We start from the raw sequence: 15165 nt of genomic DNA on the forward strand, positions 1-15165 counted from the left end.
GAGTGTATAAGTGGTAGCGTACACGCTGTGCTGTGATGTGCTCCCAGCTCCCAGCCAGCCCCCTGCCCTGCGGAGACCTGCTGTGACTGACTTGATACAGTCCTTTTCCACAGAAAGCTACACATTTTCACACGTTTCTATTGAACTCCTAAGAGGAGCTCAGCAGGGCTCTGTGGCGTGTCCGGTTGGGTCTGTCTGCCAGGGCTAGTGGGGTCGGGTCTAGTCTGTCAGGGCTACAGGGGTCTGTCTGTGAACAGGAAAGAGGAAAGGATTCATATAACACGCTCATCCGGTCCGTCTAACTAGACTAGTCCAAAATGGTCCCCAGTTTCTGGCAGACGGCATTGTGTGTGGGCAGCACTTTGAGCACCCCGTCAAGCACTGTTACCGTCTAACACTTTTCGTATGAAACTTCAGCAACACCTCCTTTTTCGAGTCATTGGTTCACTCACTTCTCTCTCTCCGTCTCTCTCTCTCTCTATGCCTGTCTGTCTCTCTGGCTATCTGTCTCTCTCTCTCTGTCTGCCTCTCTTTCTCCCCTATCTATCTCGCGCCCTCCCTCCCTCGCTCAAAATGTCCTCTTCTCCTATTAAAAACAGGCATTACATTCTGCAATCCTGTTTCAATGTCTACTGTATGTGCAATGTATGTGCAATCATTTCAGACTTTATAATCTATTAAAGTAACTTTAGTGATGAGTCACTGGTTCTCAGTGCAACCTTCCAGGTTTTGCCTTTCATGCTATGCCAAGGTCAGGAGAGAAGAGAGAGAGAGTAACCTCACCTCTGATGCCACCATGGGAAATGCTCCCACTCAGCTCAGCCTCGGCTCAGACTGTCGCATCAGCATTTCCATAATGTTGTTATATTAGCAGTGTGGACTCCCAGGCCCAGGCAGCATTTTCCAAAAAAAAAACAGACAAGGACCAGTCACGGCACACACAGTACGATTAGGATCGCATTTACTGCTGCTGAAATGTGATTAGATGAGAGTCTCGGGTTCAGATCCAAGGCAGAGCAGGGAGAGGGATGGTGAGGAAGAGAGCTGCTGGGCTGGTTCATGTCTGCTGGACCCTGATGCTCTCTCTCTCTCTCTCTCTCTCTCTCTCTCTCTCTCTCTCTCTCTCTCTCTCTCTCTCTCTCTAGACTAGACTAGACTAGACTAGACTAGACTAGACTAGACTAGACTGTAGCTCAGTTGGTAGAGCATGGCGCTTGTAACGCCAGGGTAGTGGGTTCGATACCCGGGACCACCCATACGTAGAATGTATGCACACATGACTGTAAGTCGCTTTGGATAAAAGCGTCTGCTAAATGGCATATATTATTAGACTAGACCAGCCCACTTAGCACAGAAGCTAAGTCAGCTTTTCACGCGGCTGGGGAAACGATGCCAAACAAGCTTCAGTCGATCAGCCACAAGTTTAATCTACCGGTTTAAATATGGCTGTGACTGAGTGACACAGTTCTGTCCTGCACATGGAGATAAATACAGTATCTATCTATGTGGTCCTTCAGCACAAGTAACAGATAACACTCAGGTAGTTGAGGAGAGAAAATGACTGACTGGCTGTGATTGTATTAATGCAAATCTGATGATGATGTAAAACACTGGACTGGATTGAGTAGACAGGAGAGGAAAGGTAGGTATTTGCTTTGTGTCGTGTGTAAATGGTAGACAAAGCACAAAAAGTTTGAGGGAAAAAATGATTTTATTCTTTACTCTCTTGCCCTGTACAAATATCATCATAATAGCTATTATGTACATTTAACATTCACATAAAAAATACAAAACTATATATTTGTGACTGAATCTCTATTCAACATAATATAACAAAATAGACCAGGGTTTATTCATCGATGTTTATCCCCACTGTAAATTTAGCAGCTGTTATCTTCTGAAAACAGATTTCTGTTTTGGACAAACAGGTAGTAAATTTACCGCAGCAGTTAAGTCATATGAATATCCCCCAAAAGTGTGAGGAAAAACAACATGCTTAAGTATGATATATTGTATGTGATGAACATTGTGTGGTAAATTGCATTTTACTTGGCTCAGAGGGAGTGATGTCATTCAATGATTGACCGCACTGAAAAACATTGGCAAATCAAAGTGTACAAGAGTATCAAATGGCACGTTATGAAATATGAAAAACGAAAATATTGTCAACTCAAAAATGAAAAATGAAAAAAAAAACAATCCTACTCCGATGTTGTATAAAACATAATACATACATTGTTTCAGTCACAGTATTCTCCATCCTCTTCCCCATAATGCACAAAAGCTATAACATTTCTGACGGGAAAGAGACTATTTGACTAAAAGTATTGGTATGTACTGGACTAGGACGGGGAACTTTTGTTCAACAAAGACTAGACAAAGCCATTTTTTGTCAGCTTTGAGTTGTAAACAAAACCAGGGCCTTTCTCTCACAAGGGTGTATATACATCGGTGAGCAAAAAGGTTCTCAATCAAATAAACTGGAACACACACAACTCGCTAGCCAACATTTCACAATGGCGGGACACGGTAAGATGGGGGGGGAAAGCGGATGTGTACAGCTCAGATAAGAGAATTGCGTTACACGAGTTTACATGAGAAGAACATCAATGTGGGTAGCATTGCACCTCAAATAAATAATACACTTTCTCTTTGGATAAAATGCGAGAGACAAAAGGGTATACACAGTAAGACAGACTGACACTGTAAATGTATAAATAATAATAAACAAAATATATAAATACATACAAGTAAACCAACGCACAGACGTTTTGAAATATATACGATTGCTTAGTTCCTCTTCGCTTCCTATAGGTCCGGTTTCCCAAAAGCATCTGAAGGCTAAGTTTGTGGTTAAGAACCATAGGATCTTAGCCTTAAGATGCATCTGGGGAAACTGGGCTCAGCACAATAAATAATTATACACTTTATGTACAGTATGAACAGTATTCTGTGGCTGAACGGAAACACTGTTCAGCTATTATGAATGTTTATCATCCGGTCTGTGTTGGAGGACGTATTGATGGAGAAAATTCCTAGTATTCCTGCTCTTTTTCGTCCTCTTCTTCCTCCTCCTCTTCCTCAAAGTTCCGTGTCTGATGATGACTAAATGGAAGAACAAAACAGTTCACTTGCTGCTGCATCAGTGAACATGACAACGGCAGAGAATCTCACTGCAACATTTAGCTTCTTCTCCTTGACTTGACTCACTGGCGGTCTTCTCCTCCCGCATGGGACATGAAGCAAGGTGATTCTGGTTATCATAGAAGCTGGTTCCTGGGAGGCTGAGATGCTGGGGTGTTGGCTGGGCTGGGCAGGGCAGTGGTGGTGTATGAGGGTTAGTTGGCTCAGTGGTTTAAACCTGGTTTAAACCTGAAAATAGAGAGAACAGAACAGAGCTCATATACTCATCCTCACAATACAGTATAATACAACTTCATTTCTGCGTTGTGAAACTCCGCTTTCAGCTGATGCACAAGACGGGACTGGGACCAATCCCATTTCTGCAAAGGACCACCCTGTTAGGGTGGTATTTGCCCTTTAAAAATATTTATCTTCATAACAAACATCCACAGGCAGATGTAGTCAAAACCCCATCCAAAAAACAAACCATCCAAAACCCAGTCCTCATAATCCACATGCTGAAATCATTTAATCACAGCAACATTACTGTTTACTGTTTACAGGAGAAATACAAGGCATTGTGGTATTTATAGGATGGGATACATTCATCCATGTTTTGAATGAATCAATCATCACGGGAACAATAGAATAACAGTCCATTTATGAGGGGTTCGGTCATAAGGTTTGCCTTTACATTGTATCTAACCTCGTCCCCAGGCTGAGATAAAGACTGCACTATCATACTTGTACAAGCAAGTGACTTTGCCACAATCGGCACACTAAGACAACTTTAACATAACATCACGTTGTGAAAATGGGATGAGGGATGGATTGGAGTTATTTTTATCCTAACCTCCACTTAAGTCAAATGTTAACTTAGTAACGCATTGATGTTACTTAGGATTTTCCCCTCAATGATGACCTTGGGTAAACATTTGGGTAAACATTTGGGTAAACTGACTGGCGAAATGCATGTATTGGAGTTGGAGCCACTTTCTCCTAAGTTCTCAATGGATGCGTCGCTCTGGTCGAAAGTAGTGCTCTATATAGAGAATAGGGTGCCATTTGAAATGCAACCATGTACTTACAGTTGCAGGATCCTGAGTGTTTGACCTCCAGGAGGCGCTGCTGAGCACAGGCGGCCTGCCTCATGGAACACTCGCTGGGGTAGGTGTTGTTGTCACTGGCGCACACACTCTCGGCATGCCGACTATCTGGACACGCTTCATCGCACACGGAGCAGCGTCCGCGGCCACTCGCTTCATCCCACAGACAACGCTTTGCTCCCCGACACACAATGTCCTCGCATGACCTGGCGCCTGGAGAGGAGACGCACACAGAGAGCATCAGTCACTATTGTTACACTCCCTCACAGGCCCAGGCCAGTGCAGATCCATTTTCTGACTCAAACAGACAGCATGATTCTGGTGATGGCGCCAATAGACTTTAGTGCCCTGCCTGTGTGAATTAGAACGGACAGAACAGACACGTTTTCTGATGCTTAGTAGACCTACTACTCCAGTATAATCTGACAAAGGTCTTTGTGACCGAAAGCTTGGCAGATCAAAGCACTAAAATCTTCATCAATCTACAATACCGGTCAAAAGTTTGGACACACCCACTCATTCAAGTATTTTCTTTTTTTTAAACAATTTTATCTACATTGTAGATTAATAGTGAACACATCAAAACTAGGAAATAACATATATGGAATCATGTAGTAACCAGAAAGTGTCAAACAAATCTAAATATATTTTAGATTCTTCAAATAGCCACCCTTTGCCTTGATGACAGCTTTGCACACGCTTGGCCTTCTCTCAACCAGCTTCACCTGGAAGGCTTCTCCAACAGCCTTGAAGGAGTTCCCACATATGCTGAGCACTTGTTGGCTGCTTTTCCTTCACTCTGCGCTCCAACTCATCCCAAACCATCTCAATTGGGTTGAGGTCGGGTGATTGTGGAGGCCAGGTCATCTGATACAGCACTCCATCACTCTCCTTCTTGGTCAAATAGCCCTTACACAGCCTGAAGGTGTGTTGGGTCATTGTCCTGTTGAAAAACAAATGATAGTCCCACTAAGCGCAAATCAGATGGGATGGTGCATCGTTGCAGAATGCTGTGGTAGCCATGCCGGTTAAGTGTGCCTTGAATTCTAAATAAATCACAGACAGTGTCACCAGCAACAAAAAAAAACTTCACCATCACACTTCCTCCTCCATGCAGAGATCATCCGTTCACCTACTCTACGTCTCACAAAGACATGACGGTTGGAGCCATAAATATCAAATTTGGACTCATCAGACCAAAGGACAGATTTCGACTGGTCTAATGTCAATTGCTCGTGTTTCTTGGCTCAAGCAACTCTCTTCTTATTACTGGAATCCTTTAGTAGTGGTTTCTTTACAGCAATTCGACCATGAAGAACTGATTCACACAGTCTCCTCTGAACAGTTGATGTTGAAATGTAACTGTTACTTGAACTCTGTGAAGAATTTATTTGGGCTGCAGCAGAGGTAACTCCTGGTCTTCCTTTCCTGTGGCGGTCCTCATGAGAGCCAGTTTCATCATAGCGCTTGAAGGTTTTTTGTGACTGCACTTAAAGAAACATTCAAAGTTCTTGACATTTTCCAGATTGACTGACCATCTTGTCTTAAAGTAATGATTGACTATCAGCTGATTGGCTCAAACGCATCAAGAAGGAAAGAAATTCCACTAATGAACTTTTAACAGGGTATACCTGTAATTGAAATGCATTCCAGGTGACTACCTCATGAAGCTGGTTGAGAGAATGCCAAGAGTGTGCAAAGCTGTCCTCAAGGCAAAGGTGGCTACTTTGAAGAATCTCAAATATAAAATATATTTTGATTTGTTTAATACTTTCTTGGTTACTACATGATTCCATATGTGCTATTTCATAGTTTTGATGTTCTCACTATTATTCTACAATGTAGAAAATTGTCAAAATAAAGAAAAACCCTAGAATGAGCAGGTGTGTCCAAACTCCATTCGACAACTGATGTATCAACTTCACGTACAACTCCATATATTGACGCTCTAGTAGTTACCAATGCATTTCCCTTCGTAGGCCACACCAATGGACCTTCCCAAGATGCACGTGGCTCTCCTCAGGTGGCAGGAGCTGGCGTAAACAACACCATCGTTCCCACACAGGTACTGGTCTGGTGATGTCACCTCTGGACACTGGTGATTACATGTCACACAGTAGGCGTTATTCGTTTGGTCCACGACACACGACGCGCTACCGGGACAGCGGACTCCATGACATGTCTCTGTGGATGGAAACACGCACACAGAAACATTTAGAGGCATGACTGACTAATGTGACACTGTTCATGACACGTGAACCATTCAATTAGACACAATTAGATCATTTCACTTCACCAATCTCAGATCGCGCCAGGTGAGTATTCACTCACATGTGATGTTTGTTTTTCCCTTTGCTGCTATGGAGCAGTAATATATAAGCTTTCCTTACTGCCCAAGTTTGACTTAGCCTATGTGTGAAGTCAGATGACAGACTTCGCCTCACACTTCTAGTCTTTTTTTGGACCTGCAATACTCTAAAGTTGTCTAAACCAGCTGTTTCTATGCCCATGCACCAGAACATGTGCTGAGAATCAGGTTGGTTCACCAGTCTACAATAGTTGATACTCAGCCTCACACACTCTGAAGTGTGTGCACTGTCTACCAGTGAGTGAATCCTGGCCCACTTTAGGCAGGGAGCCTAGTAATGCCTAGTCTACTGCCTCCAGGTCATAAACAGTAAGTACAGTATGCCCCTTGTGCCATACATGGGAAACCAGTCTTTTAATCTAAACCTGGTATAGTCTCACAAGTCAGACAATTGTTTCTGAAATAACACATATAAGTGAAAGACTGGAAATGGAAGCTAAATCTGGCTGAAAGTTCCTCACCAAAAGTGAGAGCATGTCCTCATTTGACCCTGTATTAATGAACTGGCTGGGTTGCAAAATTCCTGAAACGTTTCCAAAAATTCCCAGAATCAAGAGGGAGTAAGCAGGGAGGGATCCTACAACTGGGATACTGTATCTGGGGAAACGTACGAATTTTGGCAAAGTTTCCCGAATTTTGCTACCCTAATCCTGAGAGGGACTTACTGCGGCAGCGCCCGTGGTACTGGACCTCCAGGTTGGGATGGTTTCTGCACCGGGCCCTGAGCATGGTGCACTCGTCCCTGTAGGACTTTCCATCGGACCCACAGACGGACCCCTGCCCTGTGACGTTGGAGCAGTCCGGAGCACACACACACCTAGGCTTGTTCCTCTTGTTCATCTTGCATCTCTTCCCAGGACCACAGTCGACGCTGTCGCATGTTTCTGAAATGGATGGATGGATGGTTGGTTGGATGGATGGATGGATGGATGGATGGACGGATGGAGGAACCGGTCATCATACATAATGGGTCCGTCTGATATAAGGACAAATGCCTTTATCAAAACCGATTATCACAGGATACTATGTGGGAGTTATTCATTAGCATTACATGTCACACACTTTATAACATGTTGGAGGTTTTTTTGCAAGAAGTTCCACCAGGTTTCCAGGATAGTGTTGCACCGCTTGCAATGAGGACATTCATCATTACCACACACGTTCACTCACCTTTACAAGGTATGCAATTAGGCGCGCCTCCATTGAAGATCATCCACCGGAACAGCGTGCTGTTGGGCACGTCTTCCTCGGTCCAGGCCGTGCCCAGGCGGCCACTCCTGCAGCAGTCCTCCCGGGTCATCCCGGACATGTAGAGCACCTGGCACCGGCCGTTCTTACCCTGCTGCAACCAGCAGTTACCGGCTGGAGAGAGACAGCCCATGTCCAATTAACGTCTCATATCACAGATATAACGGTAAAGTAGAGCCTTATTTGAGCAGGCTACAGCGTAAACAACACCACATTTCCCCCTATAACACCCTAGAACTTTGCTCTAAGCAAAAAAGTGTGTGTGTGTGTGTGTGTGTGTGTGTGTGTGTGTGTGTGTGTGTGTGTGTGTGTGTGTGTGTGTGTGTGTGTGTGTGTGTGTGTGTGTGTGTGTGTGTGTGTGTGTGTGTGTTTAGAGCAAAGTTCTACAATACAGACTCTGCCAAATGTGTCTGATTGCGTAAAGACCAATAAATCCCAACGCAGCGGGATTTCACCAAAGGACGCACGAGAGGAGCCGCGCGTAACTCCTCCTTGGGACTCACCAGTCCATCTGTCTCAGCTCAGCTCGCAGGACATTGACCCACTTGTAAAGGTATAGGGAGTTATGTTAACCAATCTCCATGTGCAATAGATTCCTTCTTCAGACTACCCACGCGTAATTTTATGACGGATAGCATTTTGCCATGAACTTCATTAGAGCCAACATCTTTTGTTTCAGAGACAATCACCGATCGTTTAATACAAAATCACCCATATGTTCTTATGACGTATTTGAAAGATGCATTTACTGAGCTTGGTACCGCGTTTTCTTAGAAAATGTGGTAATTTGGAAGTGCAAAAAACATGAAAGTACATAACTACAACTGAATTCAGTCCAGAAAGTCAGAAGCAAAGATTTAACTCAAAATTACACACCCATGCAGTTGCCTTTCCATGTTGTATGAGATAAGACACTACTATATGTCACTAGGTTGAATGAAGGTTCCCATGGGCTGATGCACCAATGACAAATGTCGCCTACAACTAGACCTTAAAAAGTTATTCCATATCACATAATTAATCATAGCATACTCACCCTGGACTTTGTGGTCCTCCATAAAGTGAGTGAACCACATGAAAAGCGCAATGACGCCTTGGCGGAGCTGCGGTGTTTGTAGCATCCTAAACATGAGGACAGAAGGCGGACTGGCGTGAGCGACTAGACGCGCAGCGAAGAAGTTGTGTCTGTGCGCACGCAATGCCAACCCTCAGTGAGTGACTGTCAAACTGTCCGACTCCGTCTCTCTTTTTAAATCTTTAAAGGGGTCTCCTCAAGCAATATATCTGAAGTGGGCGGTCTTCAAATTGGTGGGGGGTGGAGAAAGAGATATATTATATTATAGCTTCCCCTTCATCAAGTAGTCTACTGAAGAGCAACTCAATATTGAGCTTGCATTAAAGACTGCTTTGGGGGCAGGAGTACTGATGGTGGAGGTGCGTGGCAAGACCACAATGTTGACCAGAGAGGGCATTAATATCAGGCTTTTACGATGGGACTCGCACCTTTTTATTCAGATTTCATAAATTGTAGGCTACCTGTGTCATGAACTGTACAGATACTTGAACACCATACGATGTGTATGTTTCACAGCTCACTTGCTGTTGTTTGCTCAAAAAGACGTGTTGAGTAAAATGTCATACTACCAGCTCAGTTTTAAATTGCCATTGAAATTCATTTGATGCAACAAAAAAATATATTACAAGAGTGATTTCTTGTCAAGCGAGAAATACAAATGCAATAGAGTTACTGGATTGGGCAGAATTATTTTCCAGTGGGCTAGTACCCCCAAGCATAGGCTGTGGCCTCAGCTCCAGTTTTGATGCGTTAATCTTTTTAAGTGCTCCATTGCAGTGTGAATAGATAGCGACTAACAGATGATAATAATAGCTGTTAGAATACCACCATTCCAATAATAGATTGGACAGTTGTGTGGCCCTCATTCGCTGGGGTCAAATATATAAATATAGGCTATCCAATCCCGTCTCCAAATATATTTTTAAAGATAAACGTAATTCGTTAATTAACCAAAGTTTAGTTGCCCGCAGAACAGCCTTAGTTTTGCTTGTAATATGGATCTTTCCCATATGTCTCAACGGGTCAACAGGTAGCATCTCACGTTGCATTCAAGGTTAAAGCTGGAGAATCTCTTTATATTTCTATGGGGCTGGAGAAATGTAACCACTCTCAAATGAAGAGACAGCTGCTATGGATGCAAGGCCTTTTCCCATCCATGATATCAACATCGATATCAACATTATATTAATCATAACTTGAGGCTATACAGTGCTTGTTTACATTTACTTTGTTTACAAACATTTGAGTAAACAAGCTTACATTGTGGGTTCTGATGGGGTACGAAAGTTGAACTAAGCTCACGGGGCATTTGTACGTTTATATTCTTCAAGGATCAATTGGTACATATCATTAATTTCTAAGTCCAAAAATGGATATGGCAACTGTAGACTGCCCCTTTAAATGGTTAATTTGACATTTACAACCTTTTGCAACCGATACATATTAGTACTAGTTTACATAGGTTCAACCTCAAAAAAGCAATACCAGAGAGACGTAGAAGTAGAGTATGGCATAACAGCTGTGAATGATAGGGGGGGGTGTGGTTTTAGATTTTTTTCTTTGGGTCTAGCCTACATTTGTAATGTGTTATGGGGACATCTGGTGGCCTGTCTGTTAGTTTTGGAGTGAATGTACGCTCCACCTATTTCCTGCCTTCTAGTCAGCTGACTGCAAGGAGTGAGTGTGAACGTAGATATGAATGGAAAAATCTCAATTGATTTTTACCTCGCGGTCTCGCTTCTGCGTCCTTCTCAGAACCCATTGGAGGAGAAGCTCAGATGGGCGGGATCTATGGCTATCTCATCCAATGGGTTTTGAGAAGGAGGCGAGGAGAGAGGACGCCCGGAGGTTGCAATTGAGATTCTCCCTTGGTAGTCTACGGGCCTGGAGTCCTGCAGTAGTATCATAGTCTACATTAATTTATCAATGTTGCGGATACAACTTAATCCATGACTACCGAGGTAAGCGCAGTTGGCGGTTTGTATTTGCCAAAAATAAAACAAGTGGGATGCAGAATTATTTCAATATTATTCTGAACTGTCAGTGTCTTCATATCTGTCAAAGTTAGGCCTTCAGCAATGTGTGTGTTTGTACGTGTTCAATAGGTGTCAGTGTTCTATTTCGCCAAAAGTGCCGAGCTGACGGGACTCAAATCGGAGACGATCAGGGTCGCCTCAGAACTGACGACCGTCGAGCTGTGGCAAGACCTTGTCAGCAGACACCCCAGGTAAATACGAGACCCTACAAGTTCAATTAGAAGATATCTTAGTCATTTAACTCGTTACTTTATTCATGTAATGTATTTTCTTTATTCCCAAGACTATCTGCTGTGCGCGATTCAGTTGTTTTGGCTGTGCGACAGGAGTACCTGGCCCTTGGGGACGTGCGTGTGAGCCTTAGGGATGGGGATGAGGTTGCTGTTATTCCGCCGTTAAGTGGAGGATAAATCAAACATAATTTAGGTAAAAAAATGAATTAACATTTACTCTCTTAATCATGGAAGACAAATTCATATTGCATATGCAGTATTGTCCTTTTGAATTACTTTGCCTTTAGGTTCAGATTTTTGTCCCTTGCGGTAAAGTAGACTACTTTTTCACAATCTCCACCAATTTCAATACAATGACAAATGTCTGCTTCTTTTAGAGTCCTCATCCCTCATTCCTAACCCAGATGGCTGAGGCGGAAGGGGATCCCAGGGATCTCGTTAAACTGACACATGACAAACTCTCTGTGGACACAGTGTCAGACTCTGTCTCCTGCCCTTCCTGTGGAGCCATCTCCATCTTCATAGGTGGGTAGGGACTACACACAGCTCAGCTCAACTAATCTTTTATGTCTACTGTTTTATCAGAACACTCACTGTTTTACTGACCAATGTAAGGTGTCATGGATATTTCTGTTTAAAATAAGGATGATTAAGCAGGATTGAGTGAGTAACCTGTGAGATCCGGATTGCCTCAGACTACACATTTAACACCATAGTACCCTCCAAACTCGTCATTAAGCTTGAGACCCTGGGTCTCGACCCCGCCCTGTGAAACTGGGTCCTGAACTTTCTAATGGGCCGCCCCCAGGTGGTGAGGGTAGGAAACAACATCTCCACCCCGCTGATCCTAAACACTGGGGCCCCACAAGGGTGCGTTCTCAGCCCTCTCCTGTACTCCCTGTTCACCCACGACTGCGTGGCCATGCACGCCTCCAACTCAATCATCAAGTTTGCAGACGACACTACAGTGGTAGGCTTGATTACCAACAACGACGAGACGGCCTACAGGGAGGAGGTGAGGGCACTCGGAGTGTGGTGTGAGGAAAACAACCTCACACTCAACATCAACAAAACAAAGGAGATGATCTTAGACTTCAGGAAACAGCTGAGGGAGCACCACCCTATCCACATTGACAGGACAGTAGTGGAGAAGGTGGAAAGTTTTAAGTTCCTTGGCGTACACATCACAGACAAACTGAAATGGTCCACCCACACCTACAGCGTGGTAAAGAAGGCGTAACAGCGCCTCTTCAACCTCAGGAGGCTGAAGAAATGTGTCTTGTCACCAAAAACACTTAGATACACAATCGAGAGCATCCTGTCGGGCTGTATCACCACCCACAACCTTAAGGCTCTCCAGAGGGTAGTGAGGTCTGCACAACGCATCACCGGGGGCAAACTACCTGCCCTCCAGAACACCTACAGAACCCATGTCACAGGAAGGCCAAAAATATCATCAAGGACAACAACCAACCGAGCCACTGCCTGTTCACCACGCTATTATCCAGAAGGCGAGGTCAGTACAGGTGCATCAAAGCTGGGACCAAGAGACTGAAAAACAGCTTCTATCTCAAGGCCATCACACTGTTAAACAGCCATCACTAACGTTGAGTGGCTGCTGCCAACATACTGACTCAAATCTCTGGCCACTTTAATAATTAAAAATTGGATGTAATAACTGTAATAACTGATGTAATCACCAATCACTTTAAACAATGGCACTTTATATAATGTTTACATACCCTACATTACTCATCTCATATGTATATACTGTACTCTATACCATCTACTGCATCTTGATGTAATAAATATATCACTAACCACTTTAAACAATGGCACTTTATATAATGTTTACATACCCTACATTACTCATCTCATATGTATATACTCTACTCTATACCATTTACTGCATCTTGCGATGGCATCGGCCATCGCTCATCCATATATTTTGATGTACATATTCTTATTAATTCCTTTACACTTGTGTGCATAAGGTAGTTGTTGTGATATTGTTAGATTAGTTGTTAGATATTACTATGCGGTCGGAACTCGAAGCACAAGCATTTCACTACACTCGCATTAAAATCTGCTAACCATGTGTATGTGACCAATACAATTTGATTTGAATTTGACATGTTTAATGGAGGTGGTTCGATGAATGCCTAGCTTTTAGTTCAGCAGGCTAACACAGAGTTGTGGCACATAGTATGTTCAGTCCAAGCTGAGGCCATAATGCCAGTGATGATTGTGATTCATTATTTCAGGGACGACGAGGGACAGTTTCGAAGGGATGAAAGTGATACAGCTGGAGTATGAAGCCTACATCCCCATGGCCGAATCAGAACTCAGGAAGATATACACTGACATCAGGGCAAGATGGCCGACTGTCAGGCACATCTGTGTTCATCATCGACTGGGGTGAGATTCACAAATCTCTTACTGTCTCATTCCTGGTAAACTACCCACCCTGCCTGCCTAACGCTTAGTTACTACTAGTTACTACTGTATGTCGGACTATGGGTGGGGGAACTGTGACACTAACTATAGGATAACTATGCTATAAAACATGTATTGTTTTATTTTCCAGGGTGGTGCCTGTGACTGAGGCCAGTGTGATCATCGGCATCTCGTCTCCTCACCGGGGGGACTCTCTGGAGGCAGTGCAGTACTGTATAGATACCCTGAAAGCCACCGTGCCCATATGGAAGAAGGTGAGCAGGACCTGATCATGTGGCTAGAGACGGAGAAGCGCAGACGCTTTCCTATTGTTATTGCTGAAATACACACATTAACACGATGTTGTTTTTGTAGTCGTTATTGTTACTGCACAGGTATCGATTCAACTTCTTTTAAAAGTGTTTACTAAATGTATGTATGGGTACAATGTAGTACAGAATGGTCACGAGACATATGGTAATCATGAAAGGGATACTTCAGAATTTTGGCAACGAACCCCTAATCTACTTCCCCAGAGTCACATGAACTCGTGGATACCATTTTTTCTGTCTCTGTTTGCCGGAAATTGTTCACTAGCGTTAGCGCAATGGCTGGAAGTCTTATGGTAACTGTTAGCATACTCGTAGATACCATAGGCTTCCAGTCATTGCGCTAACACGGGTTAGCAAAACTACCTCTTAACTTCCTTGATACTGGACGCAGAGACATAAAAATGGTATCCATGAGTTCATCTGACTCTGGGGAAGTAAAAGTAGTTGCCAAAATTCTGAAGTATGCCTTTAATGATTACCATATGTCTTGTGACCATTCTGTACTACATTGTACCCATACATACATTTAGTAAACACTTTCAATTAAGTTGCTCATATACCTGTGCAGTAACAATGTAATTACTACAATCACTGCCAAAATCCCGAAGTTTAACTTTAAGTAAGAGTTGTGTGAACTTCCACAACTAAACTAATCATTGTCAAGTGACTCAGTTACATGGCTGCAGAGCCTGTCTGAAGACACAGTTTGAATTAGTGCAATTAGTTCCACAGGAAGCTAATGCTGGGGGGATTTTTCTGTCTTTGGTAGGAGGTGTATGAAGCTGACGAGTCCTGTTGGAAAGAGAACAAAGAATGCCAGTGGACATGCCAGAGTTGACCTCTAACCTTATCTAGGAGCTGTTTTTATGCCAAATATTAGGTAATACACACTGTATCCGTTTTTTAAAGCTGTCCCTAAATCCAAAAATATAGTCAGTCACACCTTTATGCACGTAAAGTTTTAATGAAATAAAATGTACCATCAGTATATATACAACACTTTCAAACATTTGAATGCTATAAAATGTTCAGGAAAGAAGTGGTATGTACCCATTGAAAATATATCTGGAAAAATAACAGTGCAACATTTTTTCTCGTAAACATTCTCTAAGAGGGTTTAGTCTTTGCTACTGCGCGTACCTTTACACCCAGCTTCGCTTTTCCCCCAATCACGATACAGTAACTTTACAAATAAACAAATGAACCAG

General features: G+C 43.2%; 3 protein-coding genes across 3 annotated transcripts; 2 read left to right on the forward strand and 1 right to left on the reverse strand.

Moving 5' to 3' along the window:
* Nucleotides 1-1703: 1703 nt before the first annotated feature.
* LOC124048599 (follistatin-A-like) lies at nucleotides 1704-9152 on the reverse strand. Its single transcript, XM_046369548.1, has 6 exons — nucleotides 8882-9152; nucleotides 7768-7959; nucleotides 7263-7481; nucleotides 6189-6413; nucleotides 4212-4442; nucleotides 1704-3372 (listed from the first exon to the last, which is right to left on the reverse strand). The coding sequence occupies exons 1-6, from the start codon at nucleotides 8973-8975 to the stop codon at nucleotides 3356-3358; spliced, it is 978 nt and encodes a 325-aa protein (XP_046225504.1). The 5' UTR covers nucleotides 8976-9152; the 3' UTR covers nucleotides 1704-3355.
* A 1574-nt stretch (nucleotides 9153-10726) lies between these two features.
* On the forward strand, nucleotides 10727-11378 carry LOC124048603 (molybdopterin synthase sulfur carrier subunit). The gene is made up of 3 exons (XM_046369551.1): nucleotides 10727-10881; nucleotides 11026-11147; nucleotides 11240-11378. Exons 1-3 carry the CDS (start codon nucleotides 10870-10872, stop codon nucleotides 11364-11366), a joined length of 261 nt encoding a protein of 86 aa, XP_046225507.1. The 5' UTR covers nucleotides 10727-10869; the 3' UTR covers nucleotides 11367-11378.
* Nucleotides 11379-11581: 203 nt separating this feature from the next.
* Nucleotides 11582-15165, forward strand: LOC124048602 (molybdopterin synthase catalytic subunit). Its single transcript, XM_046369550.1, has 4 exons — nucleotides 11582-11714; nucleotides 13454-13607; nucleotides 13777-13900; nucleotides 14727-15165. Exons 1-4 carry the CDS (start codon nucleotides 11594-11596, stop codon nucleotides 14793-14795), a joined length of 468 nt encoding a protein of 155 aa, XP_046225506.1. The 5' UTR covers nucleotides 11582-11593; the 3' UTR covers nucleotides 14796-15165.

The sequence above is a fragment of the Oncorhynchus gorbuscha genome, linkage group LG11 (assembly GCF_021184085.1).
Source record: "Oncorhynchus gorbuscha isolate QuinsamMale2020 ecotype Even-year linkage group LG11, OgorEven_v1.0, whole genome shotgun sequence".
NCBI lineage: Eukaryota > Metazoa > Chordata > Actinopteri > Salmoniformes > Salmonidae > Oncorhynchus > Oncorhynchus gorbuscha.